The following is a 27,523-nucleotide window of genomic DNA, read 5'->3' on the forward strand; positions in this document are numbered from 1 at the left end:
ATCAGGAGGGGGCTCATCACTCATATATGGTGATGTTTGTTGCTTTCGAGTTTTATTGGATGTTTTAGCTGCATAAAGTCAGAGATAAAACCACTGATAATAACTAAAAAGGCAGATGGGTTTGCTATTGGTTCCTTCCGGCAGCTGATGCCAGCCTCTGAATCTATATATTTCCCTTCCACTGCTTTGTTGTCACTTGTCAGACACAGAGGAGCCCTGGCAGGTGCTTAGGTGCAGCCAGTGCAGTGAGTGGGCGGACAGCAAGTCAGGCAGGCAATGAAGGGACATCTCTCCACTCCGGTGCTGTGGCTTCTTCTCCTCTCATTTCAGGACACAGCAGGTAAGTCTCCTCTGTGCTTCACCAGGGGAGCTGGGTCAACTGGAATGAGGGTGGTAACTTTTACAGTCAGATTTTTACCATTGGTGCCCATCTAGGAGCATGTGACTTTTCCTTTCGGGATTGGATCTTGACACTGTTATCGAGGCTTTTGTTACCTTGAGATTGGACTATTCAAATGACCCTAATGTGGGGCTGCACCTTAAAACCATTCAGAGAACGAAGCTGATGAAAATAGCAGCAACTCACTGAGCAGGGCATCATGCTGGGAGCATGTTACAGCCGTGCTGCAGGATCTGCACTGGCTGCCCAGCTCTGGGTGGAGGTTAAGGTGTTGGTTAGAATTTATAAAGTCCTTAATGGCCTGCGACCGGCCTCTCTGAGGGATCACCTCTCTCCCCGTGCCATACGGACACAGCTATGGTTAGCAGGGACACTTGAGCTGGTTCCCCCTTTTTATAAAGGCTGGCAGGGTGTTCTCTGTGAGGCCTCTGGGACTCTGAAACTTGTTATCCTGTTTGGGCCAAAATAGCCCAAATTTGTTGACCTTCTGGGCACACTGCAAAAGGCACTCGTTTGGGGGTTGGGAAGGACACAGGTTATGCGTCACATAACGAGAAAGGGGTGGGAAGGAGTTTCTGTAGGTATCTGGCTAGCTGAGTTCCTGTTGAAATGGTCACTTCATGCTGCTGGGATTTGTGTGTTATCAATGTTGTCCAGGTGCCAACAGTCTTGGTCCAGAATCCAACAGTTCCAAGTGCCAAGTCCTGGCTCTTCACTCCCCCATTCACTCACTGAAGCCAGTAGAAGTTTTGCAATTTTGAAGTGAGCAGGATTTATCCAAATAAACCCAGAGCTGATTCCTCCCAGAGAAGGGAGGTGTGCATGTGTTGGGGTGCAGTGTGCAATGCCCTGTGCCCATGGGGGTACTGGAAGCTCTGCCAGCAGGAAGATTTATCCTGCAGGAGACCTGCCTCCCTCCCCCAGGGTTTCTGCTGGAGCAGAGAAGCTTTGAATCCTAGCTGGAGTCGAGAGAAGCCCGACCAGCACAAGCTGCATGGCAGAGGTGCTGTAGCAGGGCCTCTCACGGCCACATTCGTTTCATTCCCTCAAGGCCGCCCCTGCCCAGTTTCAGGGCTGCTCTCATTCCTCCAGCACAGAGGGGACTGCAGGCTCCTTGCCATCCAGTGTCCCAGCTCCAGGAAGACTTAACAGCACTGGGGGAGGGGGGAGCAGATCATGAGGTACATCAGCATGTGCTGGTGTGTCTTAGGGAGTGAATCTGGCCCAAAGACTCCAAAACTGATCAGCAATAGGATTCAAATTGAACGTGGGACCCAGATATGATTCAAATAACGCAGTGATTGGAACCTGCTGGGCTGGTGTTAACAGCACGAGAATGATCCATGTGTCTGGCAGGGCAGTGAACTGCTCAGCAGTAGCTGGTTCACGGGAACCCAATGTGCTGCTGCGCCAGCCTGAGAAACTGACCCTGACCTTGATAATCAGCAAGGTCAGTCTCAATTATTGTCTTCGAGAAAAACCTGCCCTGATGTATATTTCACAGACAGCTCAGTCACTGTGCGGTGAGTAGGGGGCTGGTACCCAGAAAATCCTGACAAAACCAACCATCTAGCAGGTTACTTGGAGTTTATATTTCAGATTCCCAAGAAGTTCCTATATAATGTGCTGGGATTAGAGACCATGACACAGCTGTACATGACCGGAAAGCATGCAATTCTGTGGTGACTTCTGCCGATCAGACTGACATTACAGGGGATGGACAATTATTACCACGTGCGGGATAAATTACTGCACGATTGTGGGATAGTGTCATATAGTGATGCCAAGCACATGTTCAGCTCAATGCATTTTTGTTGGATTGCTGAGGAAATGTATATCATCCCTGTTATTTTTTATTTTCTATGGGAAATTTGAGTTTTCTTCACATGAACACAGACACAGTGATGTGTGTGTTGGGGGGTGGTATACAATATAGGGATATCACCATGTAGCTTTCCCTTTCCCTCAGTGCCCGAATCCTCCTCCCTGAGCAGAGGCCAGGTCAGTCTTTGCCAGAAGATTGTGTTTCACAATCATTGAGCTCTTTACATTGTGCGGGAAAACAAATTTGTAAAACGATGTGGGGTCCAGGCAAACAAATGAGAAAATATCAGGGGTGGGCCAAAGCGGCAGGTTTCACTCCCAGACCCAGATCTGAACTTCCCCAACGTTCAGAGTGCTGGGTGGGGTCATTCTTCCAAGATGGGCCACAGAAGTGGAGCCAGCATATGAGAGGTGCAGCATGTAAATGTGATTGTTATCCTGAAAGGTGCTGATGGCTGCCTTCGGGGAATCTTTGATCCTAAGACAATGAATGAAAGCCAATGGCAGGGCGAGAACTCTCTTTGAGGCTCAACAGATGGCGCAATCAAGATCCTTTTTGTAGTAAAAACAGCTGCAGACAGTGGGGGCTACTGCCAAAGGCACCGGGCACATGGGCAGGGCAGAGCTAAGCCAGGGGTTTCCATTGTTGCCAATGCAGGGGCTAGGATACTGGCGTCAGACTGTGTCTGGTGGGGGGAGAAGCCAGTAGAAGGAGTTGTGACCGGGATCTTGGAAGCAGAAAGGAAACAAAGCCAGTTGGAGCTCACTGGAGGGGCAGGCTGGGGGATTTCTGAGCAAGGAAACTGACAGCTGTTGTTAGTTTCTACTGGGTGCAGGGAAACAGAACTGTGTGTGCACTTAGCTAGAGCAGTGTTGCAGCCTTGGGTCCTGCCACAAGTGAACAACACAGAGTTAACTCCATTGAAAAAAAGCCCCTTTTTTCTCAGTGCAGACCAGGCCCCATGGGTTGCCTGTAGGACTGCACTGAAGTGAGCTGTACCCGAATAAACACCCCCTGTGGATTGCAGCAAAGTGAGCATTTTCTATTTGCTTGGCATTAAAGGAGCAGGATGGTCTGGCCACGTACTGGTGTGAACTGCACTGTTCTCTCAGCTCCGTGGAGGCTCCATAAACATGGTGTCCCTGGCTCAGCCATCCACTGCCATAGCCAGCCTGTTCCAGGGCTCACAGTGGAACTCTGCATGTAGCCGTAACTCCTGGGCATTGTAACGATGCCCATACTTGCCCCCAGTCTCAGGGACAGTCCTGGCTCTTCACACCGTGTCCTGTGGACCAGTTCTCCCAGCCAATACCCCAGGATTGTGTGGCAGGCAGTGGCCCCTCCTCTCATTCCCTGTTAACTGCCTCTCTCCCAGCAGCCAGCTTTGCCTCTCCACAACCCCCACAGATACAAACAACTCTAGAGACAACTGGGGGCAGGGGTGGAACTCAGAGCTACTGGGAGAAAAGCAGCTTGCAGGGAGTGGGGGCAGAGTCTGCTGCTCATCTGGGGAAGGAGCAGCCTATACATGCAAGGCAGAGAGGCGAGGTAGAAAGGGGAGAAGAGGAGGAGGAAGAGCCCAGGGGAGGAGGGTGGGAAGAGACCAGTGGAAGAGGGAAATGTGTGGGGAGAGGAAACTCCTTTGGGGAGCACAAGGCTGTAATGCCAAGCTCCACAGAACAAAAATTACGAGGTTATAAAAACCATCTAGTCATGTTACTCAGTCTGTCTCTGGACTGTAGAACCCCCCTCTACTCCTCGGCCAGCATGGGGGTGAGAACTGCAGACTGAAAAGTCACCATTTAATGCACCCAAATGGCACGACTCCCCCTGGCTACTCAGCTGGAGACTGCGCTTACCCTCCCCTCACCCCTGAGACGGGAACTGCCGTCCATTGCCCAGCACTGCCTGCGCTCTCCCCTCCTGGTTCAGTTCCTCTGACAGACGAAGGGCTGACTGGGAAATAGCTTGACAGCCACTGAGCTAATTCATGCAGCGTAGTTCACACTCACACACAGAACTTCTGTTACTTATCAGGGGTGAGTTACAGACAGAGATACTGGAGACCTTCACTCTGATCTGACATTAACCCTTCACATAAATTATGTCACCGTAACACGACAGGTTTGGTTTAGCCTTTTGCAAACAGCAACACTTCCCTGACTTCCTCCACCCCACACTGCCCCTGCAACTTCTCCACCTGAGACCGGGAAGCACTGCCCCCATTCTAGAGACCCCCTACTCTCTCCTGCCTGTGTCTCCTTTGCTCCTGCCCCCTCCCACTCCTGATCCCATCCCCTGCCTACTCCAGACTCCGTTCCCCTCCACAATACTCCCTCCTGTCCCCCTTCCCCACAACCCCTCCCCTACCTCCTGTCCACTGGCACCAGACCCCCCACTCCATCCCCACTCCTCCATCCTCCCCATTCCTCCCTTATGTGCCCCTGCTCCAGGCTTCCTCCCATCCTGTATTCCACACCCCTCCCCTCCTCACCCTCTTGCTGCCCTGCTTCAAACCCCCTCCCTCCTTCCCCCACAAGTTCACCCTTCCCCACCCCTCCCTCCTCTTTCCCCCCTTATAAGACCCCCTCTTCTCCCCAATGCCTCCTTTTGCCCCCTCTCTCCTCTCTCCCCCTTCCCCTCTCTCCCTCCTGCCCCTGATTCCTCATCCCCTCCTCACTTCTCACTCCTGCCCCCGACTCCAGACCCCTTCCTCTCGCCATGCAGACTCTCTTCTCTAAACCCCCTTCTCCTCCCCTCCCTCCTGCCCCCTGCTTAATAACCCCCTCCAGCCCCATGCTCCCTGCTCCCCACTCCAGACCACCGTGTGCTCCATCCTGCCCCAATTTCAGATCCCTGTCCCCTCCCCTCCCTTCTGACCCCCCATAAGGCTTTATGGAAATATACTTATGAATGTATATATGACATCACTAGAATGTGTTTTATGCTACATATGCCATGCAACATATCTCTGTAAAGGTTATGATCTACTGAATCTATTCATCCTATTTGTATGCATGTATCATTTTTGTATTCGAAGTTATGAATATTGGCTGCATACTTGTTTGATTCTGAGTAGGTTTTAGTGAAGCAGTTGGTCTATTCTCAGTAAGTGCCCAATAAAGAAGCCCTTAAGCTAACAATTAACTTGGAAATGCCAATCCATATCTGGGCTTTCCCAGGAATGTGTCTTGGCTGGTAAGTAATTCAGTCATGCAGGGACATGTGACTTGCCCAGGTGACTCCAAAACTCCATTTTGTCTTCAGTTGGCTAAAGAGAGAGCCTCTCCACCCCCAAAGATACCTGAAAGAACCTGGAACAAAGGACAGTAACTACAGGGGGTGTAAGTGATTGCTGGACCCAGACTAGAAGGAGACTAGTCTGTAAAAGAGAGTGTATGGAACTGGTGAGGTTTTTATCTGTATTCAGTTTTATTACGGTATTAGGCTTAGATTTGCATGTTTTATTTTATTTTGCTTGGTAATTCACTTTGTTCTGTCTGTTACTACTTAGAACCACTTAAATGCTACTTTCTGTATTTAATAAAATCACTTTTTAATTATTAATTAACCCAGAGTATGTATTAATACCGGGGGGGGGGCGGCAAACAGCTGTACATATCTCTTTTTCAGTGTTATAGAGGGCGAACAATTTATGAGTTTACCCTGTATTAGCTTTATACAGGGTAAAATGGATTTATTTAGGGTTTGGATCCCATTGGGAGTTGGGCATCTGAGTGTCAAGGACAGGCACACTTCTGTAAGCTGCTCTTAGTTAAGCTTGCAGTTTGGGGCACGTGGTTCAGACCCTGGGTCTGTGTTGGAGCAGACTGGAGTGTCTGGCTCAGCAAGACAGGGTGCCGAGTCCCAAACTGGCAGGGAAAGCATGGGCAGAAGTAGTCTGGTCACATCAGGTGGCAGCTCCCAGGGGGTTTTGTGTTCCAACCCGTCACAGCAGCATCTTGCTGGCTTCAGCCCCAGTGACAGTGACAGGAGATGGCACCATTTGGAATAAGGGAAACTCAGTGAGTTGGCACCTTTCAAAGTGTTATCATGGGACAGGTAAGAACACCCCAAATCGCCAGAGTGGGGATAAAATGGTGAGAGCTGCAGCACTGACAGCCCCGAGTGTGAGGCCCTGAGACGTGGGAAGGTGGAGCCATGAGGCAGCTCTGGGCATGTCCCATTATCCTGGCTCTTGGCGTGGATTCCCTGCTGCCGGGCATGGACTCTGCTGTTATAATGCTGGGGAGGGGGCTCCCTGCTCTCTCTGACCCTTCTCTGTGTCTCTCTATTTGAAGGTGCTGATGAGCTGAGGCTGGCGGATGGAGGCAGCCCCTGTGCCGGGAGAGTGGAGGTTAAACACCAGGATCAATGGGGGACAGTGTGTGATGATGGCTGGGACATGGCAGATGCTGAGGTTGTGTGTAAGCAGCTGGGATGTGGAGCTGCTGTCAGTGCCCCTGGAAATGCACGTTTTGGACAAGGATCTGGAATAATTTGGCTGGGTAACGTTCCCTGTGATGGTACTGAGTCTGCTCTCTGGCAGTGCGGGAACAGGGGATGGGGTGAGCATAATTGTGATCACACAGAGGATGCTGGAGTGACCTGTTCAGGTAAGAATCAGCCAGCTCAGTCCTGAAAGGTAAATCCCCTGAGACAAAAGGGCTTGAACTCAGAGAGCGTCGTGTGCCTGTGACCCTAACGAGAAATGAACAAAAGCCAGAGCAAGCCTTGTCATTGTTGTTATTACTGAACTGTAATTATTACTGTTCATGTCTCTGGCCACTGAGGATCCCCCTGTGTGACTGTGAAGCATTTTTGTTATGTCATTTCCAGTTGTTTCAATGCCACATCTTTCCTTTCCCTTTGAATGGCTCCCATTTTGCAGTTTGTTTTCTGAATATGAGTCAGTGACAGGGAGGGACCCGTGGCCAGTGGATCAGGGCTCATTTGGGAGAGATCTGTGACCCAGCCAGGAGCTTCCTGCTCTGCAGGGCTGAAGGTTTCTTTAGGATGCAGTTGTTCATGAGGGCACTAGCAGTGCTGGGGCTGTCTGCCCCACAGGGGCCTGTGGCTGTTGTTGGCAGCTGCCATTTTGGAGGGAAAATATTTGGGAAACTTAGCCATCGTCAGGAAAAAATTTAAAGAAAATCATTGAATTAGCAAACTTGCCTGTTTCCCAATAATGTGTCTGTTTATCTATAACCATTAACCTCTGTTTAAAACTTTTATATGATTTTCCATTGGGATTTCCAAAGAGGCCAACAAGAGTTTGGTGCCCAACTGGCATTTACTTTGAATAAGACGATTGATCCTAAGTGCCTACAGGCCAGATTTTTAAAGATATTTAGGTGTCTAAACCTGCAGATAGGTGCCCAGTGGGATTTTCAAATGTGCCTGGTGCCAAACTCCCAGGAGTTTTGGAAAATCCCACTAGACACCTTTGTGCATTTCCAGGCAGCTGAATGCCCTTTGAAATCTGATCCTGAGTCATTTTTTTGAAAATGGCACATAAACCCCTAAGTCACTAAAGCACTTTTGAAAATGTTGCCCTTAGATTCAAATCCAGACCCAGACGCCCAGCCAAAGGAGCTGGGGAGATGCACAGAGGGTGGGGCATTTATGAAGATTCTGATCCCCCGTCATAGGGTGACCAGGGAATGGGAGGATCCTCCTGGCTTGACCGGAATTAGAGTTAGCTCAGAGCACTCCCCAGCCTGTTTTGTAGATTTTCATGTTTTGGACCAACCAGTAATAGAAAATTACGAAATCTCTGATACCCTGTAGATCTGGCCTTGAGAATATCATATTATGGAGGCATTTGTTGTGACTCAATAGTTAACGTTACAACTACGGGCCCATTATGAGTTATTTTAAACTCTTCTCTTCTTAACATTTGGTTGGAGTAATACCTTCCTCTGAATATAGCACCCGGAAGAGTAGAATATTTTCCTATAGTTCCAAAAGTTTTAGCAGCTCCCCGTGGCGATGGTGGCTAAGGGTTGTGTTTAATCTTGGCCCTTTCTTGGATTTTGAGTGTTTCAATGACAAACCTTGAAATTCTCTTAACATGGGGGGAGGGGCAGTAGCGGGAGTAGGGGGTGTCGTATGCACTTGCCTAGTCTTTAAAAAAGATCGGAGAAAAGAACTTAGTGAAAAGGCGCTTCATTGCCAGGACTTTGAAACTCTGCAGACGTAAAATACAGTGGGCTCTTGCAGATGTAACCCCCCTAACCTGTAACAATGCCTGGTGTTGCCCACCCAGCAAGTGCCCAGCAGGGCGTCCCGCTCATCTGAACCTCAGCAGGAGGAGGGAGCTGCACACGAACCAAGGGGTATCAGAGCAGATGTCCCGTCTGTGCACCTTTCTGTAAAATGGCCGCTGCGTCTCCGCTGGAGCTGCACCTTTGCAGTGGAAGTAAAGTGAGGGTTGTTCCCCATCCCCGAGCTGAAGGCTGGAGAGGAGGAGGAGTCTTTCCATGTCCCGTATAGTTATGTCCATTCCTGTCGCTAAGCCCCATCTTCCCTCGGTAGAGGTGCAGGGCAAGGACATAGGGCCAAACCAGGGTTCCTTACTCAGGCAATCAGCCAGTGACTTTGATGTGAGTTTGCTTTGTACAGACTGAGTAGAAAGGACTCAGGATTGGGCCCATTCAGAATTATTCCAGAAATAATAAGTCATCTGTCTACAAACTGCCCTGTGCACTAGATATCACTGAGAACAAACCCATACGGGAGCTGTGATGTTTCTGCACCAAGCAATTTTTGAGAGATGCTGTCCTGGCAGAATACTAGAAAACTTTCCAAAAAGGGTCAAGTATCAGAGGGGTAGCCGCGTTAGTTTGTATCCACAAAAGCAATGAGGAGGCCGGTAGCACCTTAAATCTGTTAGTCTTTAAGGTGCCACCGGACTCCTCGTTGTTTTTCCAAAAAGTGACAGTGATCCTCGTATATGCAGTGTTGTTGTAGCCGGGTTAGTCCCAGGATATTAGAGAGACAAGGTGGGTGAGGTCATATCTTTTATTGGACCCATTTCTGTTGCAGAGAGAGAAACGTTTGATCTGACAGAGAAGAGCTGTGTGTAAGCTGAGAAGCTTGTCTCTTTCACCAACAGGAGCTGGTCCAATAAAAGATATTACCTCAGCCACCTTGTCTCCCTCAACCCCTTCTCTTCCAGCTTTCACTTCTCATTTCTGGTTGGATTAATACCAAACTTTGACAAAACGTTCTCCTCCGCCAAGGTCCCTGCCACAATCAGTGCACAGGCTGGATGGTGCCCTGGGAATGAATCAAGGCGGAGTAGTGAAGGAGGCTGTTTTCTGGAGGCCCACAGCCTCACTGGTTGCAGCAGTGGGAAGGTGCATAGGCAATAAGGCAGGGGATTGCAGGAAGACGGAGACTTTCCCTGAAGATTTGCTCCTGGCTGCTGTGGGCGAGAGTGACACCAGGCACCAGAACTGAGATGAGGGAATGTACCAGGACGTGCCCTTGCACCTGTCTTCTTACCCTGCAGAAACGGCACAGACTCCACTAGTTGTGCATTGACCGTGCCATTGATTTTGAGTTAGCTCGACCAATAACGCTGTAGTCCACACGCAACGGCCTGTGTACAATATCCTCTGTGTTTGGCCCTCTCGTCGGGACCTGAGGAGAAGAGAGATCTCCCTTCCCCGAGGCCTTTCAGTGACTGGGCTCAGCTCGCCCTGTTCTCCCTCTCTCTCTTCTCTCTGGGGCATCCTTCCTGGGCCACTTTATTAGATCTGGGCTCATGGGCTACTTGGCTCTTTATCCCACCCAGCCCACCAGCCTTCTTATCTACTTACTTTCTTTGGGGGACTAATTGGCGTCTAAGTGGTCAGAGTGCAGGCTCATCTATTCACTCCCGGTCCCCTGTCCCAGGGAGACTGTCTTCCGCTATTGGGCCCAGGCTTTGCAGAGAGGAAGCCTCCTGAATTGAATGCAGAAGGGGCAAGAACCAGACTGGGGTTAGAGGGGGAGAGTAGATTGGCACAAGGAGCCTCTGGGGTGGCGGGGGCTGGGGGGATTCCAAGACTGGATACTAGTGTGGGGAGAGAAACTGGGACAGGGAGGGAAAGGGAGAGATGGGGACTGGCTGGGCAAGGAGACTAGGACAGGGAGGAGGGAAGGGGGAAGAGACTGTCAGTGGCTAGGCAGGGTAAATAGAACAGGGAGTCGGGGATAGAAACTGTGACGTGCTGAGCAAGGAGATTGGGAGCTGGGGGAGACTGGGACTGACTGGGTGAGGAGTCTGGGACTGGGAACCAGTGGGGAGGAACTGGGGGTGGGTGAGGAGAGACAGACCAGATGAGGAGCCAGGGTGTTGGGGGAGTCTAAGACTAACTGGGCAACAAGACTGGAATAAGCTGCCAGGGTGGGGTGGGGGACACTGAGAGCAGTGGGAATCAAGTTCAAGTTTGTTACAGGGCGCTTGAAGGGCCAGACTGCCTAGTGGTTGGTGCCCCTGAACTCCCGCCCCTGGTTTTCAAGGTCAATTTGCTCAGTCTTTTAGGCAGTGAGGTAGGGAAACCCAGGCCCTCCCTCTCTACCAGGTCCCAGCCCAGGGTCCTGCATGCATCAACCCCTAAATAGGGGAGGCCTCCCAGCAAGGAGTCTAAATCCACTGCCCTGGGCTACTTTCTACCACTGTTCCTTTCATTTGGGGCATGGCCCCCTAGTCCCGTTTGCTGGGTGGCTTGCATACCATAGTGCCCTCTCGTGGATCTTGAGTGGCACCGTGCTATGGTCCCAGGCTCCTTCAGGTGGGGCAGCCGCAAGTTTTGTGAGACTGAACCCCACAATATCTCTGGGCTTCAGGGACCAAGTTACTTCAGTTGACAGAGGCTCCTTGGTCTCCTCCTCAGTCCCCCTTGGCCAGGGAGTCAGTGCTTACTCCCTGGTGACTGCCCCAGCTGGCAGGCTAGTGACCTTCCCCTCAAATAGGGAGGCGGATAGCTCCTGCCTCTTCGCCAGTCAGCCCTCAACTGAGCCAGGCTCTCTCCTTTTCTACACCCCCCAAGGCCTGCCATTGGCTGCAGGTACAGCGGGATGGGGCTAGTTGGGCCTAAGGCTCCCTTTAACCCCCGCCGTGCTGGCAGGGTAGTTCCACATGCCTGTGCTGAAGGTTGGAGAGGAGGAGGAGTCTTTCCATGGCCCTTATAGTTATGGCCATTCTTGTCACTAATCCCCATCTTCACTGGATAGAGGTGCAGGGCCAGCTCATAGGGCCAAACCCAGGGTTCCTAACTCAGGCTGTCAGCTATTGACTGTAATGTGAGTTTGCTTTGTCCAGACTGAGTAGAAACAGAATAAAGGACTCAGGATTGGGCCGATTAAGGATTATTCCAGAAATAACCAGTCAGCCCTCTACAAACTGCCCTGTGCACTAGATATCACTGAGAACAAACACATACGAGAGCTGTGATGTTTCTGCACCAAGCAATTTTTCAGAGCTGCTCTCCTGACTGAATACTCAAAAACTTTCCAAAAGGTGTTAGTCGTCTTCTTATATGCAGTGTTGTTGTAGCCGGGTTAGTCCCAGGATATTAGAGAGACAAGGTGGGTGAGGCAATATCTTTTATTGGACCCACTTCTGCTGGAAAGAGACAAACTTTTGATCTGACAGAGTAGAGCTGTGTGTAAGCTCAAAAGTTTGTCTCTTTCACCAACAGGAGTGGGTCCAATAAAAGATATTACCTCAGCCACTTTGACTCTCTCAACCTCTTCTCGTCCAGCTTTCAATTTTCATTTCTGGTTGGATTCATACCAAACTTTGCCAAAATCATTCTCCTCTGCCAAGGTCCCCTGCCTCAGATGGTGCCCAAGGAGTGAATCAGGGATTCAGAGTGAAAGAGGCTGTTGTCTGTAGGCCCAAACCTCATCAGTTGCAGCAGCAGCATCGTCATCATCGGTGATCCCTCCATTCAAGGATGATCTCTACCACAGATTTACATATGGGTCCTGAGATCACTGAGGAATCAGATCCTGGAACCATAGATCTGCCCGCAGTAGGTATAGACGTTGCCTGACGGGTCAGCTGCCTGCTGGGAGAAATTTCTTTTTCTTTCCTTTCGTCTCTCTCTCTTTTCAACTTTGAGGGCAAGGCACTTCTCCTCAAAGCGGGCCACTGCCTGATGGATGATGAAGCGGCATTGAGATTTGTTGGTTGCTTGGTCCTCCCACCTTCTGATGTCCACATGAGTTTTCTTGAGATACACTTTCAGTGTGTCTTTGTAGGGTTTCCTCTGATTACCACGGGATCTCCGACCATGGGTGAGGTGAGAGTAGAGGCCTTGCTTTGGGAGGCGAGAGTCTGGCATCCGCACACAATGTCCAGCCCAGCGGAGTTGATGAGTGAGGATCATTGCTTCAATGCTGGTGACGTTAGGTTCAATGAGATTTCTGGTGTTAGTCCAGTGATCTTCCCTCTTGATGCAAAGCATCTTCCAGAGGCATCTTTCGTGATACATCTCCAGACTCTTGAGGTGCTGTTGATAGAGGTTTCACATCTATAAAGGAGTGTAGAAATAACAATTGTCTCCTAGACCTGGATTTTGGTGTCCTTCCGTAAGTCACGGTCTGTGAAAACGCGCCAGAGCAGTTTCCCAAAGGAAGCAGTTGTGCAATAGATCCTGTGCTGGATCTCACTGTCAATTTTTGCATTTTGAGAAAGTTGGCTACCGAGGTAACAAGAAGTCCTCAACTCTCTCCAAAGTCTGTCCCTTGATGGTGATTTGCAGTGGGTCATGTATAAGGTCTTAAGCAGGCTGATGGAGCACTTTAGTCTTCTTGATATTGAGTGAGAGTCATAGGCTTCAGTAAGCTCGTGCAAAAAAATCCAGTGTGGACTGAAGGTCATTCCGAGTGTGCGTGACGACGACACTGTCATCAGCATACTGAAGGTCAGTAATGGATGCCTTGAGCAGTTTAGACTTGGAACAGAAATGTCAAATATTAATAAGCCGCCCATCCATTCTGTATTGAATGTCAACTCCAGTGGGAAGGTGGTCTTTAAAAAGGACCAAAATGACTGCTAAATACATGGAGAATAGGGTTGTGGCAATAACACATCCTTGCTTAACCCCAGTTTTGATGACGAAAGGATCCATCTCCAGGCCATTACAGAGAACGGTGGCAGTCCTCTCATCATGAAGAAGCCTTAAGCCCTTAATACATTTTGGAGGGCAGCCAAATCTGGCCAGCACCTTCCACAGGGCTTTGTGATTGACAGAATTGAAGGCCTTTGTCAAATCAATGAAGGCCATGTGCAGGTCCTAATTTTGCTCCCAAGACTTTTCCTGGGTTTGGTGGGCAACGAAGATTATGTCAGTTGTTCTGCGGGATGGCTTGAAACTACACTGAGATTCCAGCAATATTTCCTCAGCAAGGGGAAGTAATCGGTTTAAGAGGATATGGGTGAGAATTTTCCCTGCTGTAGATAGCAAGGCAATGCCATGATGATTTCCACACTCCAACTTATTCATTTTTAAAGATGGTAACAATGTTGGCATTTTTCAAGTCTTCCAAAAGCTTCTCATTATACCACATTTGAAGAAACATGAAGCTCCCGACAGCATAGCTCTGAGGATCTTTGGAGCACACAAGCCCCTTCACCACAACAAGGTGATGGTCCCCGAAGAGGTGTTGCAGCCGTGACAAGATGTGTAACCAATAAAATTATGCTGAAATTATACTCTTGGCCTCTGTGCACCAGAGTGGCACCAGGCACTAGACCTGAGATGAGGGAGACTGTTTCCACCTATTGGGCCCAGGCAGTATGGGGAGGAAGCTACCTGAACTGAATGCAGACCAGGGTGAGGGGGAAAGTAGATCAGGATAAGGATGCAGGGGGAATATTCTGAGCCTGGAGGCTGGTGGATGGAGAGAAAGTGGGACTGGAAAAGAAAGCAGGAGATGGGGACTGGCTGGGCAAGGAGACTGGGACTGGGAGGAGGGGAAAAGAGACTAGGACTGGCTAGGTAGGGCGATTAGGACAGGGAGTGGGTGGGGAGAGACTGTGACTTGCTGAGCAAGGAGATTGGGAGCTGGGGAGACTGGGACTGACTGGGTGTGACATTCCCCTCTGGTGTGATCCAGACCAGTGATCTGCTAGGTCACCCAATCCTTGACTCTGGGAGCCAGCCTTACCCTGCTCTGCTGTGAGAACCCCCACTCCTGGGTTGCTCACTCACAGCCTCTGGCACGTAAGCTGCTCCTTGGATTGTACAACCGAATCACACTAGCCACTATCCCTAGACACAACCCGAGGAACCTCCATCTTGCAGTGCCCAGTTATGCCCGATGGACACTGCAAGCTTATCTGAGTTCATCAATTTAACAAAGAAATTGATATGGACCAGGCTTGTTATCCCAAGGGGAGTCCGTGACACACTTCAAACCAAACACACTGCTTCAGGTAGAATAAGCAAACAAATGTATTAACTATAAAGATAGAGTTTAAGTGATTATAAGACAAAACATAATGTAACGATGTTGCCTCTGGCGGGACACAGCTGAGAGTATCAATTCAGGACAAAACCAACAAGGAGTTTGGTGGCACCTTAAAGACTAACAGATTTATTTGGGCATAACCTTTTGTGGGTAAAACACCACTTCTTCAGATGCATAGAGTGAAAATTACAGATGCAGGCATTATATAATGACACATGAAGGGAAGGGAGTTACCTCACAAGTGGAGAACCAGTGTTGACATGGCCAACTTGATCAGGGTGGATGCAGTCCACTCCCGATAATAGATGAGGATGTGTCAATTCCAGGAGCAGCAAAGCAGTTTTTGTAATGAGCCAGCCACTCCCAGTCCCTATTCAAGCCCAAATTAATGGTGTTAAATTTGCAAATGAATTGTAATTCTGGTGTTTCTCTTTGACGTCTGTTTCTGAAGTTTTTTTGTTCAAGTATAGCTACTTTTACATCTGTTATAGAATGTCCAGGAAGATTGAAGTGTTCTCCTACTGGCTTTTAACACCATTAATCTGGGCTTGAATAGGGACTGGGAGTGGCTGGCTCATTACAAAAGCAGCTGTTGCTAATCCTTTAGAAGCTAAAATCTAAAGGTTTATTCATAAAAAGAAAGAAATGTAGATGAGCGCTAAAACTGGTTAAATGGAATCAATTACATACAGTAATGGCAAAGTTATTTTTTCAGGCTCGTAGCAGTGATGGAATAAACTGCAGGTTTAAATCAAGTCTCTGGAGTACATCCACAGCTTGGATGGGTCATTCAGTCCTTTGTTCGGAGCTTCAGTTTGTAGCAAAGTTCCTCCAGAAGTAAAAAAGCAGGATTGAAGACAAAATGGAGGGGTTTCCAGGGCCTTTTACATTCTTTCCCTTTGTTCTCCTGTGCAAAATCACAGCAACAAGATGGAGTTTGTAGCCACCTGGGTAAGTCACATGTCCATGCATGACTCAGTTTGCAGGCAGCAGCCATTCCTCACATGCCACCTTGAACATCTCAGGAAGACTTCTCATATGTGGATTGGAGTCTCCCAAGGTCCATTTTTAGTTAAGTGTTTCTCGATTGAGCACTCAATCTGCAAATTCCTTTCTCAAGAAGCTGACCAAATGCTTCACTAATGCTACTTAATGACAGGTTTCAGAGTAGCAGCCGTGTTAGGCTGTATTCGCAAAAAGAAAAGGAGTACTTGTGGCACCTTAGAGACTAACAATGCATCCGATGAAGTGAGCTGTAGCTCATGAAAGCTTATGCTCAAATAAATTTGTTAGTCTCTAAGGTGCCACAAGTACTCCTTTTCTTAATGCTACTTAGAATCAAACACATTGAGAAACAAGTACATAGCCAATATTCATAATTTCAACTACAAAATTGATACATGCATACAGATAGCATAATCATAACGAGCAGATCATAACCTTTCCATAGAAACCTCACACGACAACCTTTGTACAATATTTGCTGCAAATGTATCATAGTGGTTGCAACAATGATTTATACAGTCACAGTTTATGTCAATACATAATAGATAACTAGTCAGATTTGGTCAAAAGAAATAAAAGCAAAACCCATTCTAAGCTGATCTTAACACTTTCAGTGCCCTTACAAACTTAGATGTTTCTCACCACAGGCTTCCTGGTTACTCTTCAGCCAGGCTCTCCCCTTTGATCAGCGCTTCAGTTGCTTGGTGTGGTGGTGTCTGTAGATGTAGGTGGAAGAGAAAGGAAGAGCATGGCAAATGTCTCTTCTTTTTACCATGTCCTTTCTGCCCACATGGTTTTGCCCCTGCCTCCCGCCTCCTTTTCAGAGTGAGGTGAGCATTACTGAATCTCTCCAAGGAAGACTGAGCAATTCCCCTGGTGTGGCCTCATGCAGGTGAGTCATTCATTGTAACTCCCTTCCTGGACAATGGCTGTTGATTGGTTGTTTGACACCCCACCCAGGCGTTGGTTACTTTCCTTGCTGTTGCCTCTGGGGAGCTCATATCTGGCTGATACCCCAATTTACAGCATGTTTTAGTGACAACCATACTACACAATTCTCATAACTTCATATGCATTAATGCTCTACATATATGAATAGAGAAATGACTTTCAGCAGATCATAACCTTTCCCCTGATACCTTAGAAGGCATGCTTTATATGTAAGATCACAATTATATGAAAATGAGGATTACGGGGGTTACAGCACACTCCCCCAAGGTATAGAATGCCACACTGGGTGAGGAGTCTGGGACTGGGAACCAGTGGGAAGGAACTGGAGGTGGGTGAGGAAAAACAGATCAGATCAGGAACCAGGGTGTGGGGGGATTCTAAGACTAACTGGGCGAGGAGACTGGAATAAGCAGTCAGGGTGGGGTGGGGGAGACTGAGAGCAGATGGACATGAACATTTAGTGCATGGCAAGCTGGAGTGTAAATCTACCCTGCACTGTCCTGCCAGGCACCAGGTGCCCATGTGGATGGTGTGGCTGTGCACTAAGGCCTTGTCTACACTACTGCTTAAGTTGATGTAAGTTACGTCACTCAGGGGTGTGAACCCCTGCCCCCCGCCCCCCCCGAGCAACGTAACTGACATCGACTTAAAGCCTTGTCCACATGGCACTATGTCAGCGGAAGATGCTCTCCCGCCAGCAGAACTTCTGCCTCTCGATGAGGTGGGCTCATTGTGCGGCAGAAGAGCACTGGTGGCGTAGCCCGGTGGAGAGAGCAGGGGGAGCAGACAGATAAAAGGCCCCACCCGCTTGTACTCACCCGGCGGCGCTCCGGGTCTTCGGCGGCGCTTCGGCGGCGGGTCCTTCACTCGCTCCGGGTCTTCAGTGGCACTGAAGGACCCCCCCGCCGCCGAAATGCCGCCGAAGAGCAGAGCGAGTGAAGGACCCGCCGCCGAACCCACCACTGAAGCCCTGGAGCGCTGCCGGGTACGTAAAAATTGAAAAGGCACCAAAAAATTAAAAAGGCTCCACTTCTGCTCGGTGGGAGAGCGGCCGCTGCCCTGCCCCCCCCCAGCTATGCGACTGGAGGGCGCTCTCCCCTCATAGAATCATAGAATATCAGGGTTGGAAGGGACCTCAGGAGGTCATCTAGTCCAACCCCCTGCTCAAAGCAGGACCAATCCCCAATTAAATCATCCCAGCCAGGGCTTTGTCAAGCCTGACCTTAAAAACTTCTAAGGAAGGAGATTCTACCACCTCCCTAGGTAACGCATTCCAGTGTTTCACCACCCTCCTAGTGAAAAAGTTTTTCCTAATATCCAACCTAAACCTCCCCCACTGCAACTTGAGACCATTACTCCTTGTCCTGTCCTCTTCTGCCACTGAGAATAGTCTGGAACCATCCTCTCTGGAACTACCTCTCAGGTAGTTGAAAGCAGCTATCAAATCCCCCCTCATTCTTCTCTTCTGCAGACTAAACAATCCCAGTTCCCTCAGCCTCTCCTCATAAGTCATGTGTTCCAGACCCCTAATCATTTTTGTTGCCCTTCGCTGGACTCTCTCCAATTTATCCACATCCTTCTTGTAGTGTGGGGCCCAAAACTGGACACGGTACTCCAGATGAGGCCTCACCAATGTCGAATAGAGGGGAACGATCACGTCCCTCGATCTGCTTGCTATGCCCCTACTTATACATCCCAAAATGCCATTGGCCTTCTTGGCAACAAGGGCACACTGCTGACTCATATCCAGCTTCTTGTCCACTGTCACCCCTAGGTCCTTTTCCGCAGAACTGCTGCCTAGCCATTCGGTCCCTATTCTGTAGCTGTGCATTGGGTTCTTCCGTCCCAAATGCAGGACCCTGCACTTATCCTTATTGATCCTCATCAGATTTCTTTTGGCCCAATCCTCCAATTTGTCTAGGTCTCTCTGTATCCTATCCCTGCCCTCCAGCGTATCTACCACTCCTCCCAGTTTAGTATCATCCGCAAATTTGCTGAGAGTGCAATCCACACCATCCTCCAGATCATTTATGAAGATATTGAACAAAACCGGCCCCAGGACCGACCCCTGGGGCACTCCACTTGACACCGGCTGCCAACTAGACATGGAGCCATTGATCACTACCCGTTGAGCCCGACAATCTAGCCAACTTTCTACCCACCTTATAGTCCATTCATCCAGCCCATACTTCTTTAACTTGCTGACAAGAATACTGTGGGAGACCGTGTCAAAAGCTTTGCTAAAGTCAAGAAACAATACACCCGTCTTCACCAGACATGCCCAATCGGCGGCGCTGCGTCGACACAGTGGCACTGATCTTCCGTTTTTTCAGTTTGCTTTTTTAAAACCTTAAAACGTTCCATTACTTTTAAGGAACATTCAGTTTGCAAAGTTCAGCCATAAAGAATAAGGAAATAGCAGAATTAAAGTTGTCTTTGCAGCTCTATTTTGGCCCATCTTTACGTATGCGTTAAGATTCAGTCTTTCATGACAGGATAACTTGCTATTTTCTCCACAGGACCCCTGCTTCATTCAGCACACAGAACTGACAGTGCTCTGACTCAGGGTTGTGGAGTGAAGGAGGCTGTTGTCTACAGGACCCCTGCCTCATTTGTTGCAGACACTGTGAAGTGTGCTGTGTGTGAGGCAGGGGATTGCAGAAGGAGAAAGGAGGGTCTCTTGTTAAGGCAGCTGAATGGTGCCCTGGAGAATTAGAGTCTATCCCTGCCTCTGCCACAGAGTTCCTATGTGATGCTTGGCAAGTCACTTAAACCAAATGTTTCACAGGTGGTCATTAATTGTCTGTACCTCATTTTATGGGTGGCCCCCTTGAGACCATGCACATCTGAGCTGAAGAAGTGCTGAGCACCCACCGCTCTAAACTGAAGGCAGTGGGAGCCATGCTGCACAAGCCTAAGTCCTCTCAAAAGCCAAAACATGGGTATCTCAAATTGGGCACCCAAAATCAGTGGACACTTTTGACAATTTTGGCTATAGAGTGTCTCTGGGCTTTGGTTCTCCATGTGTAAAATGGAGATAATAACACTTCCCTACCTCCCCGGTGTTGTCAGCTGTTGGCTGTGCGTGTTTTCTCTCTGTGTGTGTTTTCAGCTCTGCGCAGATAGCTGACGCAGCAGGCCTCGACCAAACTGCCCAAGAAGACCACAGACTCGGTTCAGTGGCAAAGGCTCGTTCAGGTTTATTGCTGACAAAGGACGGTACGAGCTCCCCGGATCAATGTCTACAGTTACAATGGCACATGTAGGCCCCTTACCATGGGCTTGGCTCAGGGAGTGGCGAGACTTTCCACTCACCCCCTGCACCTAGGCCGGAACCCCCCCCCCCCCCATGTGACCTGTCTTTTGTACTGTGATAAAATCAAGTTACACATTGCCCTTCTGATGTGACTAGTTACCACCTTTTACCTTGTCCATGTTGGTTTGACCAAAACATCTCTATCCGTCACCCTGACCTTATCTTTCGGAGGGAGTAAATTTTTTCCTTTTGTCATCTTTGGGGAGTGTGTTTACACCATAACCCTGTGTCAGGGTGTTCTGGTCCCACCCTTCTGGAAGGTGTTTATGCACGTGCCAGTGCCGAGCACTTCTCATGAGTGTTTGTGTTTTTGCAACACCAACCGTGCCTTTGCCAGGTTCATGTTCTGGACAATGAACCTGCACGCACAGTCACAAAAGGGACTAATGAAGGTTTCACAGGCAAGTACAAGTCTGGCATTCTGAATGTTTGAGTGCTTCACTTTGCAAACGTTAACTTTCTTTTTGATTCATAGCTGTATAGATTTTAAGGCCAGAAGGGAGCATTAGATCTAGTCTGACCTCCTGGGTAACAAAAACTATAGAATTTAAACCAATTACTCCTGTACTTCATCTGAACTTGTGTTTGGCTGAAGCATATCTTCCAGAAAGGCACCCAATTTTGTTCTGAATACTTCAGGAGGTGGAGAATGTTCTGCTTCTTTTGGTAGTTTGTTCCAATGTTTCATCAATAGTACTGTGAAATATGCATGCCTTGCCTCTGATAGGAATTTATTTGGCTTTAACTTCCACCCATTGGTTCTTGTGATGCCTTTCCCCACTAGATTGAGAAGACCTTTACTATGCAGTGTTTTGTCCATGTGAAAGTATCTAAACACTGAAATCAAGACACGTCTCGGTCATCTTTTTGATAAGCTAAACAGATTGACCTCCTTAAATCTCTCACTGCAGGCACATTTTCAAGCCCTGGAATCATTATTGTGGATCTTCTCTGCACCCATTCCAATTTTTTAACATCCTTCTTACAATGTGGACACTAAAAGCAGATGCAGTATCTGTCTCCCCGGTGCTGTACACAGAGGAAAAATCACATCCCTACTAGAGCTGGTTGGAAATTATCTGGCAAACCAGAGTTTCACTGGAAAATGCCAGTTTGTTGAATCAACATTTCTCATGAAAGTGAATTGGGGTTCAATGAACTTTCTCAAAACCACAAGCAGGGTCTGGTCATGGAAATGTCCATGGTTCCCTCCCAGGTTCCCTGGTGGCTCCTGTTAGTCCTGCCATGCAGATTGTCCTGGGGCTGGGTACTCCAGTCTTCTAGCATCTGCAGCTCTGGGGCAGCCCCACCATACAGATTGCTCCAGAATTGGAGATCCTAGTCTTTCTAGGGTGTGGGCTCCAGGGCAGCCCTGCCAGTGCTTTCAGGCTCTCTGCCATGGGATAGGAACCTGAAAGCCCTGGAAGCCCCAGCTCTTACCAAGGCTCAGCTCCAGGCGCTGCATCAGGGATCCTGGAAGTCCCGGGATGGGTTCCGGTGTCCAAGAGTCTGTGGCAGCCCTGCCTTGCAGAATGTCCCGGACTGGGCTATTTGCCTATTTAGGCTGCCAGCTGGCCAAGGAGTCTGGAAGCCCAGGGGTCCCCAGTCCAGGGCAGGCCACATGATGAGGCTGCCCCAGAGCCCCAGCAGTGGCTCTGAGAAATTGACATGCTTGTCCTGATGTTAACAGTGGTGAAACTCTGCATCTGTTGGGGTTCCTGGGAGCAAATTGCATTTTGGATACACCATGGGCTGGAGTTTCCAAAACAAACTTTCAGCCGGATTTCCAATTCACAGGAAATTTTAAAATAGTGACATTTCCTGTACGCTGGAAATCCTGCATTTCAGCCAGCTGTCCTCATTGCTCCCCTCTTTATACATCCAAGGATCACCTTCGCCATTTTTGCAGCAGCATCACACTGGGAGCTCACGTTCAGTTCTTTTTCTACTATGACCCCTGCAAAGAACATGGGCTATATCTGTATATCTGTGAATATTACATGTACCTCAGTTCCTTTTACTGCTATTTTCACATTTCCTTCTGGGGTTCAAAGGGCAACCCCCGTCTGAGCTCCCCACATGTCTCAGGACAGCAGACAATGGTTTCATAGAACCCAGTTACTGGTACTTAACTGACAATACAGGTGTCAGGGCTTTTGAGCTTTTGCATCTGCCCAAGCTGAGCACAAGCCCCCTTCCTTGGGATGGGCCCCTGAGGTGGGAAATCTTAAACAGAGAGCCTGGGAATTGTTAACAGGGGAGTCCTGAGGAACAGAGCGGGTGAGGCAGGGTCTGCAGGGAAGGAGACTGAAACACAATCCCCAGAGGCAGGGGTTCCTGGGATAAGCTGAGTCAGTCCAGGTTTTGAGGGAAAAGGTGAGCTTTAGGAAAGACATAGACCTGTAGGCCATCAGTTGCTTTCTTCTTTTCCCTGTGGTTGCTGTGTTCCTGTGGATAAATAAAAAATAACACTGTCCTGCATCTGGTACTATTCAATATTTTCATAAATGACTTGGATGATGGAGTAGAGAATACACTGACACAATTTGTGGGTGACATGAAGCTGAGAGGGGGGTCACAATCTCTTTGGAAGGCAGGGTTAAAATTCCAAATCATAGAATCATAGATTCATAGAATATCAGGGTTGGAAGGGACCTAAGGAGGTCATCTAGTCCAACCCCATGCTCAAAGCAGGAGCAATCCCCAACTAAATCTAAAATTAAAATGATCTAGATAAAATGGAGAATTGGTCTGAAATCAGTAAATTGAATTTCATGAAAGACAAGTGCAAAGCATTAGACTTAGGAAGGAAAAAGCAAATGCAAAAAAACCCAAAATATGGAATAACTGAGTAGGCAGCAGTTCTGCAGAAAATGATCTCGGGGTAAAAGTGGATCACAGACTGAAATGGGTGATGCTGTTGTGAAAAAGGGAAATGTCATTCTGAATTGTATTAACAAGAATGTCATATGTAAGACGCAGGAGGTAATTTTCCCACTCTACTTAGCACTGATGTGGCCTCAGCTGGAGTACTGTGTCCAGTTTTGCTCATCACTGTTTAAGAAAGATAAGGACAAATTGGAGAATGCCCAGAGGAGAGCAACAAACAGAGTAAGAGGTTTAGAAAACATGATCTGTGAGGAAACGTTGAAAGAATTGGACATTGTAAGTTTACAGAAGAGAAGACTGAGAGGTGACCTGATAGCCTTGAAATAACTGAAAGATTGTTTGTCAATTGTTGTCCATATCCACCAAGGGTAGGACTAGACAATCATCTTAGATTTCAGCAAATGAGATTCAAATTAGATATTAAAAAAAACCTTTCTAACTATAGGGATAATTAAGGACTGGAACAGGGTATGTAGGGAGGTTGTGTAATCCCCATCATTGGTGACTGCACAACAAGCTAGACAAACATCTGTCGGGGTGGCCTAGATATACTTAAACCTCCCTTGGTGTGAGGAGATGGACTAGATCACCTCTTGAGGTTCCTTCCAACCCTACATTTCTATTATTCTGTGGTTTTATCAGCTATTCAGGCTTGCTGATGTGAAAAAATGTTGATCCCTGATAAATGCCATTTAACATGCTCCTTAGGTACCAATAGATTGGAGAGAGATTCATCCTCTTCAGAGATATGAATAGACATCCTGCTGCTGTCCAAAACCAGAAATGTGTATTGAACACCTCTGCCTTTTCTGCCTCATTATTAACAATTTTACCATCTCCATTTCTAATGGGCCTATAGCATTGTTAGGATTTGTTTGTTTGTTTGTTCCTAATATACTTTAAAAACTCCATATTTGTCATAGTTCTCCCAGTCACAGATTTTATCCTGATGTCTTTAGCTTCTCTTATCAGTTTTCTTCATATAATAACTTCTAATGTACATTGATTTGCTCTAATTCCCACTATTTCCATTTTTTTTAAATATATTGCCTTTTTATTTGTATTGCTCCCTTCACTTTGCCACTGACCCAGAAGGAACTTTTTAGGCAAAGTTTTATACCAGTGGAGCACTCCAACTCCCAAAGCCCCCTTTATAATTTTCAGCCTTCATTGACTTTCTAGGACACATTAAGCCCCAGCTGGTTGGAGGAGACGGTGCCTGCTCAGGACGTGTGGAGATAAAACATGGAAAGACATGGACCACAGTCTGTGATGCACACTTTGATCTCCAAGTTGCCAACGTTATCTGTAATGAACTACAGTGTGGAATAGCTGTATCTACCCCAGGAAGAGGTCACTTTGGAGAAGGACAAGGGTTGATCTTAACTGAAGAATTCCGGTGTGTGGGGAATGAGTCTCTCCTGTTCTCCTGTCCCAGGATATCACAAGTGAATCAGACATGCTCACACACAAATGATGCTGGTGTCATATGCTCACGTAAGAATTCAGCACAATGTCTTTAAAATCCAATTCTGTGTATTCTAGATTATAGTGAAGCAATGTACTGATCTAACTGTGTAGGGATCTGGGTTTGATAGGGTTGGATCAAAACCCCAAACAAGCCAAGATAATGAGAAAGGGATCAAGTGCCCCTGACTTTCCTTTCTTTTACTATTTGCTATAAAATATCTTAAATGCACCCTCTCTAAACTCCTTCTCCCTTTTCCCCTGGTCACACAGGGTTCCGGCTGGTGAACGGCAGCACAGCGTGCTCAGGGAGGGTGGAGATCCAGGTTCTTGGTGCCTGGGGAACCCTCTGTGACTCACGCTGGGATTTACCAGACGCCAACGTTCTCTGTCGTCAGCTCGACTGCGGATTCGCTGAATCAGCCGCAGGAGGAGGGTATTTTGGGAAGGGAACTGGCTCTGTCTGGACAGACATATTTCACTGCAAAGGGACTGAAACCCATTTGAGCCATTGCTCTGTTACTGCCCTGGGGGCCTCTCAGTGCTCACACGACAATGATGCCAGTGTGATTTGCTCAGGTAAGTGCAAGAGAGATACTGGATTAAGGACACCTGCCCCTCAATGTGTGGTGCTGTCCCAGAGTAGGGGAACCTCAGGACACAGCAAGGGGAGAGGGAACTAGATTCTAAACCACATATAATAATAATTAATATATTACAAATAAAATAAAATTAAATATATTATCACCAGAATAGTTATGATCAGGGAAAGCCCTAGATTCTCCAGGAAGAGTTTCAGCAAAGGTGTGCTCATGCAGGGCAGTAAAGCAGGGACAGAATTTGTCCTTAGAGTTTAATAAATGTCACCAACCCACTGTCCCCATCCTTCTTCAAATCATTACTCCGGTAGTTACGAGGGGAGTGGTCCCCTCTCTGGAAGTTGCTTCACATTTTCTATTACAAAATATTCTCGCCACCTTCTGGAGAAGCCCTCATGCCTTTATTGCTGGCAGCAGGCCTTTGCAATTCTGCAAGGGGTCAGTACTGGGGCCAGGAAAGTGTCGCCCATTACTTCAGTGAAATTCCTTCCATTTTGGCTGAAGTATAAACAGCTGATCATAACTATTTCCCTTCTCTCACATGAGTTCCTGAGGATATTTTTGGTAGCATGCCACAAAGAAAGCAGAACGTTCTCCCCCATCCCCTTTTTTTAAAAAAAAAATGTCATATCTTTGCAGGTGAGAAAAGTTCAGAAGTGGTTTTCCTGAGAAAAATGGAAATATTGCATTTGAAATACTTCACAGAAAAAAATTTGGGAGTTTCAACTAGCTCTAATATTTACGTCAAATAATAATAATAAAAAAGGATAATGTTATTTAGTCAAAGTCAAATCCTCCAGATTTAGGAAATACCATCTGGAAAGTTTTTTTGTGCCTTTCTAATTCTCCCTGCTCCCTTTTGCATACACATTATGATACAGTCCAATTGCAGGCTCTCAAACTATTTGTTTCACTCAGCTCCTGCATCATTCACTGCACTGGGTGGATGGTGCCCGTGGTAACATTTTCATAAGTGACGAGTGATTTAGGGACTTAACTTCCATTTTCAAAAGTAACTTAGGAGCTCCAGTACCATGCCATACTTTTGTGCATGGTATGCAAGTATTTCTTGCAGAGCATGCATCGTATTCTTGCGTAGAATGCATTATTTCTAATGTACAACAGGGAGTGTTATTCAGTGAATTTCCCATCTCTCCTGAGCCCAGGTCATTCTGAATCACTCAGACTGCTGAATGGAGAGAGCCGGTGTGACGGAAGAGTTGAGATTTCCCTCCGTGGTGTGTGGGGCAGAGTGCTGGATGACCAGTGGGACATGAACGATGCCAGCGTGGTGTGCAGGGAGCTCCAGTGCGGAGGTGCTGAGAAAGCTTATAACCCTCCTAAGTCTGAGCGAGGAATGGGCCCTGTGGGGCTGAGAAGGGTCCAGTGTGCAGGAAACGAGACTAATCTGACGCTCTGCATCATCTCCACATCTGAGGCAGAGCAGGCTGGAATTGCTGAGGATGTTGGCGTCGTTTGCTCAGGTGACTTACTATGAAATCTTGCAAACATCCTGTCCTTGTTCAATGGGAACATGACCTGTCCTAGGGCCTGTATATACCCAAACTTGTGCTGTGATCTCATCTGACCTTGAAAATTTGTGGATCTGAGGTTCAAACTCTGTTGTAAAAATATAGTATTATGTACAGAGAAAAGCACAGCCACAGGATAGGTTAATGCACTACAGCAACCTCTCTGTCTGCCTGTCTTGCATTTTTAATCAAAACTTTTTCTGGTGTTAAACCATTTCCTTGTTCTGGAAATTTTGACAAACTTTTTTTTTATTTTCATTGAACATTGTCACGGTTACAGAGTTAGCTGCACCTCTCTCCCCTTTCTGGTGTCTCTTTGTGCATCCACATCAGGCCTTGGCCCACTTGCCCTGGCCTGTCTTGGGGTGGAATCTCAAGATTCTTCCTCCGTTAGGCCTGGCCTGGTTACACTACCCTGTGCAAACCAACCCCTTATCACCCTGCAGATCCAACTGGTTTTCAAGCACCAGCATTTCTTCCTCTGGGGAACTTGTGTCCCGTGATAGTGACCTACAGAGTCCTCAGAACAAAGAGCTTTCTTCAGCAGCTGGACGAATGCATTAGGTCAAAAGGGTTTAAAAAAAAAACAAACACCCCACACTTGTGTTGCCGCTCATCTAATCTATGCTTCACTGCAAATTAAGTGAGCTGGGCTTCCCTGGGGAGTAACAGGAAAAGAACAGAATGAGCCTGTGTTCTTGTAAGAACCAAGGTTCTCAGGAGACCCAGCTGGGTCTCAGTTTGCCTATCCCACTCTGTTCCCCTTTCTCTGTGAAGCTGCTTTTGCTGGAAGTCCCCACCCTCCCTATGTGTGTCTGGGCTCAATTACCATATTGGTCAGTGGTCTGTGTTACAGGGCCAGGTGAAGTCTTCCTTCTGCATCAGACTAGTTTTCCCGGTTGGCCAGCCAGGCCATCTAGGAGAACATCCCCATGATGATTGCTCCGTTGTCCTGCAGTCAGCCCCATCCAGCTTTAATGGAGGGAAGCCACTGTTCTTGTGACCATACCCACCTGTGGGATAGAGCTGCCTGTTCCCTCTGACACTGTGACACCATCTTAAAAGTCA

At 47.9% G+C, this 27,523-nt stretch overlaps 1 protein-coding gene across 1 annotated transcript in view; it reads left to right on the top strand.

The window, feature by feature from the left end:
* Positions 1-201: 201 nt before the first annotated feature.
* LOC141974905 (antigen WC1.1-like) overlaps positions 202-27,523 on the top strand; it is a 52,692-nt gene continuing 25,370 nt past the window's right edge. The window contains exons 1-5 of the mRNA XM_074934952.1: positions 202-340; positions 6,527-6,841; positions 24,040-24,354; positions 24,598-24,903; positions 26,090-26,407. Of these exons, the coding sequence (XP_074791053.1) occupies positions 277-340; positions 6,527-6,841; positions 24,040-24,354; positions 24,598-24,903; positions 26,090-26,407 (1,318 nt within the window). The 5' untranslated portion in view covers positions 202-276. The remainder of the gene's footprint in view (positions 341-6,526; positions 6,842-24,039; positions 24,355-24,597; positions 24,904-26,089; positions 26,408-27,523) is intronic.

This window comes from Natator depressus, chromosome 1 (assembly GCF_965152275.1).
Source record: "Natator depressus isolate rNatDep1 chromosome 1, rNatDep2.hap1, whole genome shotgun sequence".
Taxonomy (NCBI): Eukaryota; Metazoa; Chordata; order Testudines; family Cheloniidae; genus Natator; species Natator depressus.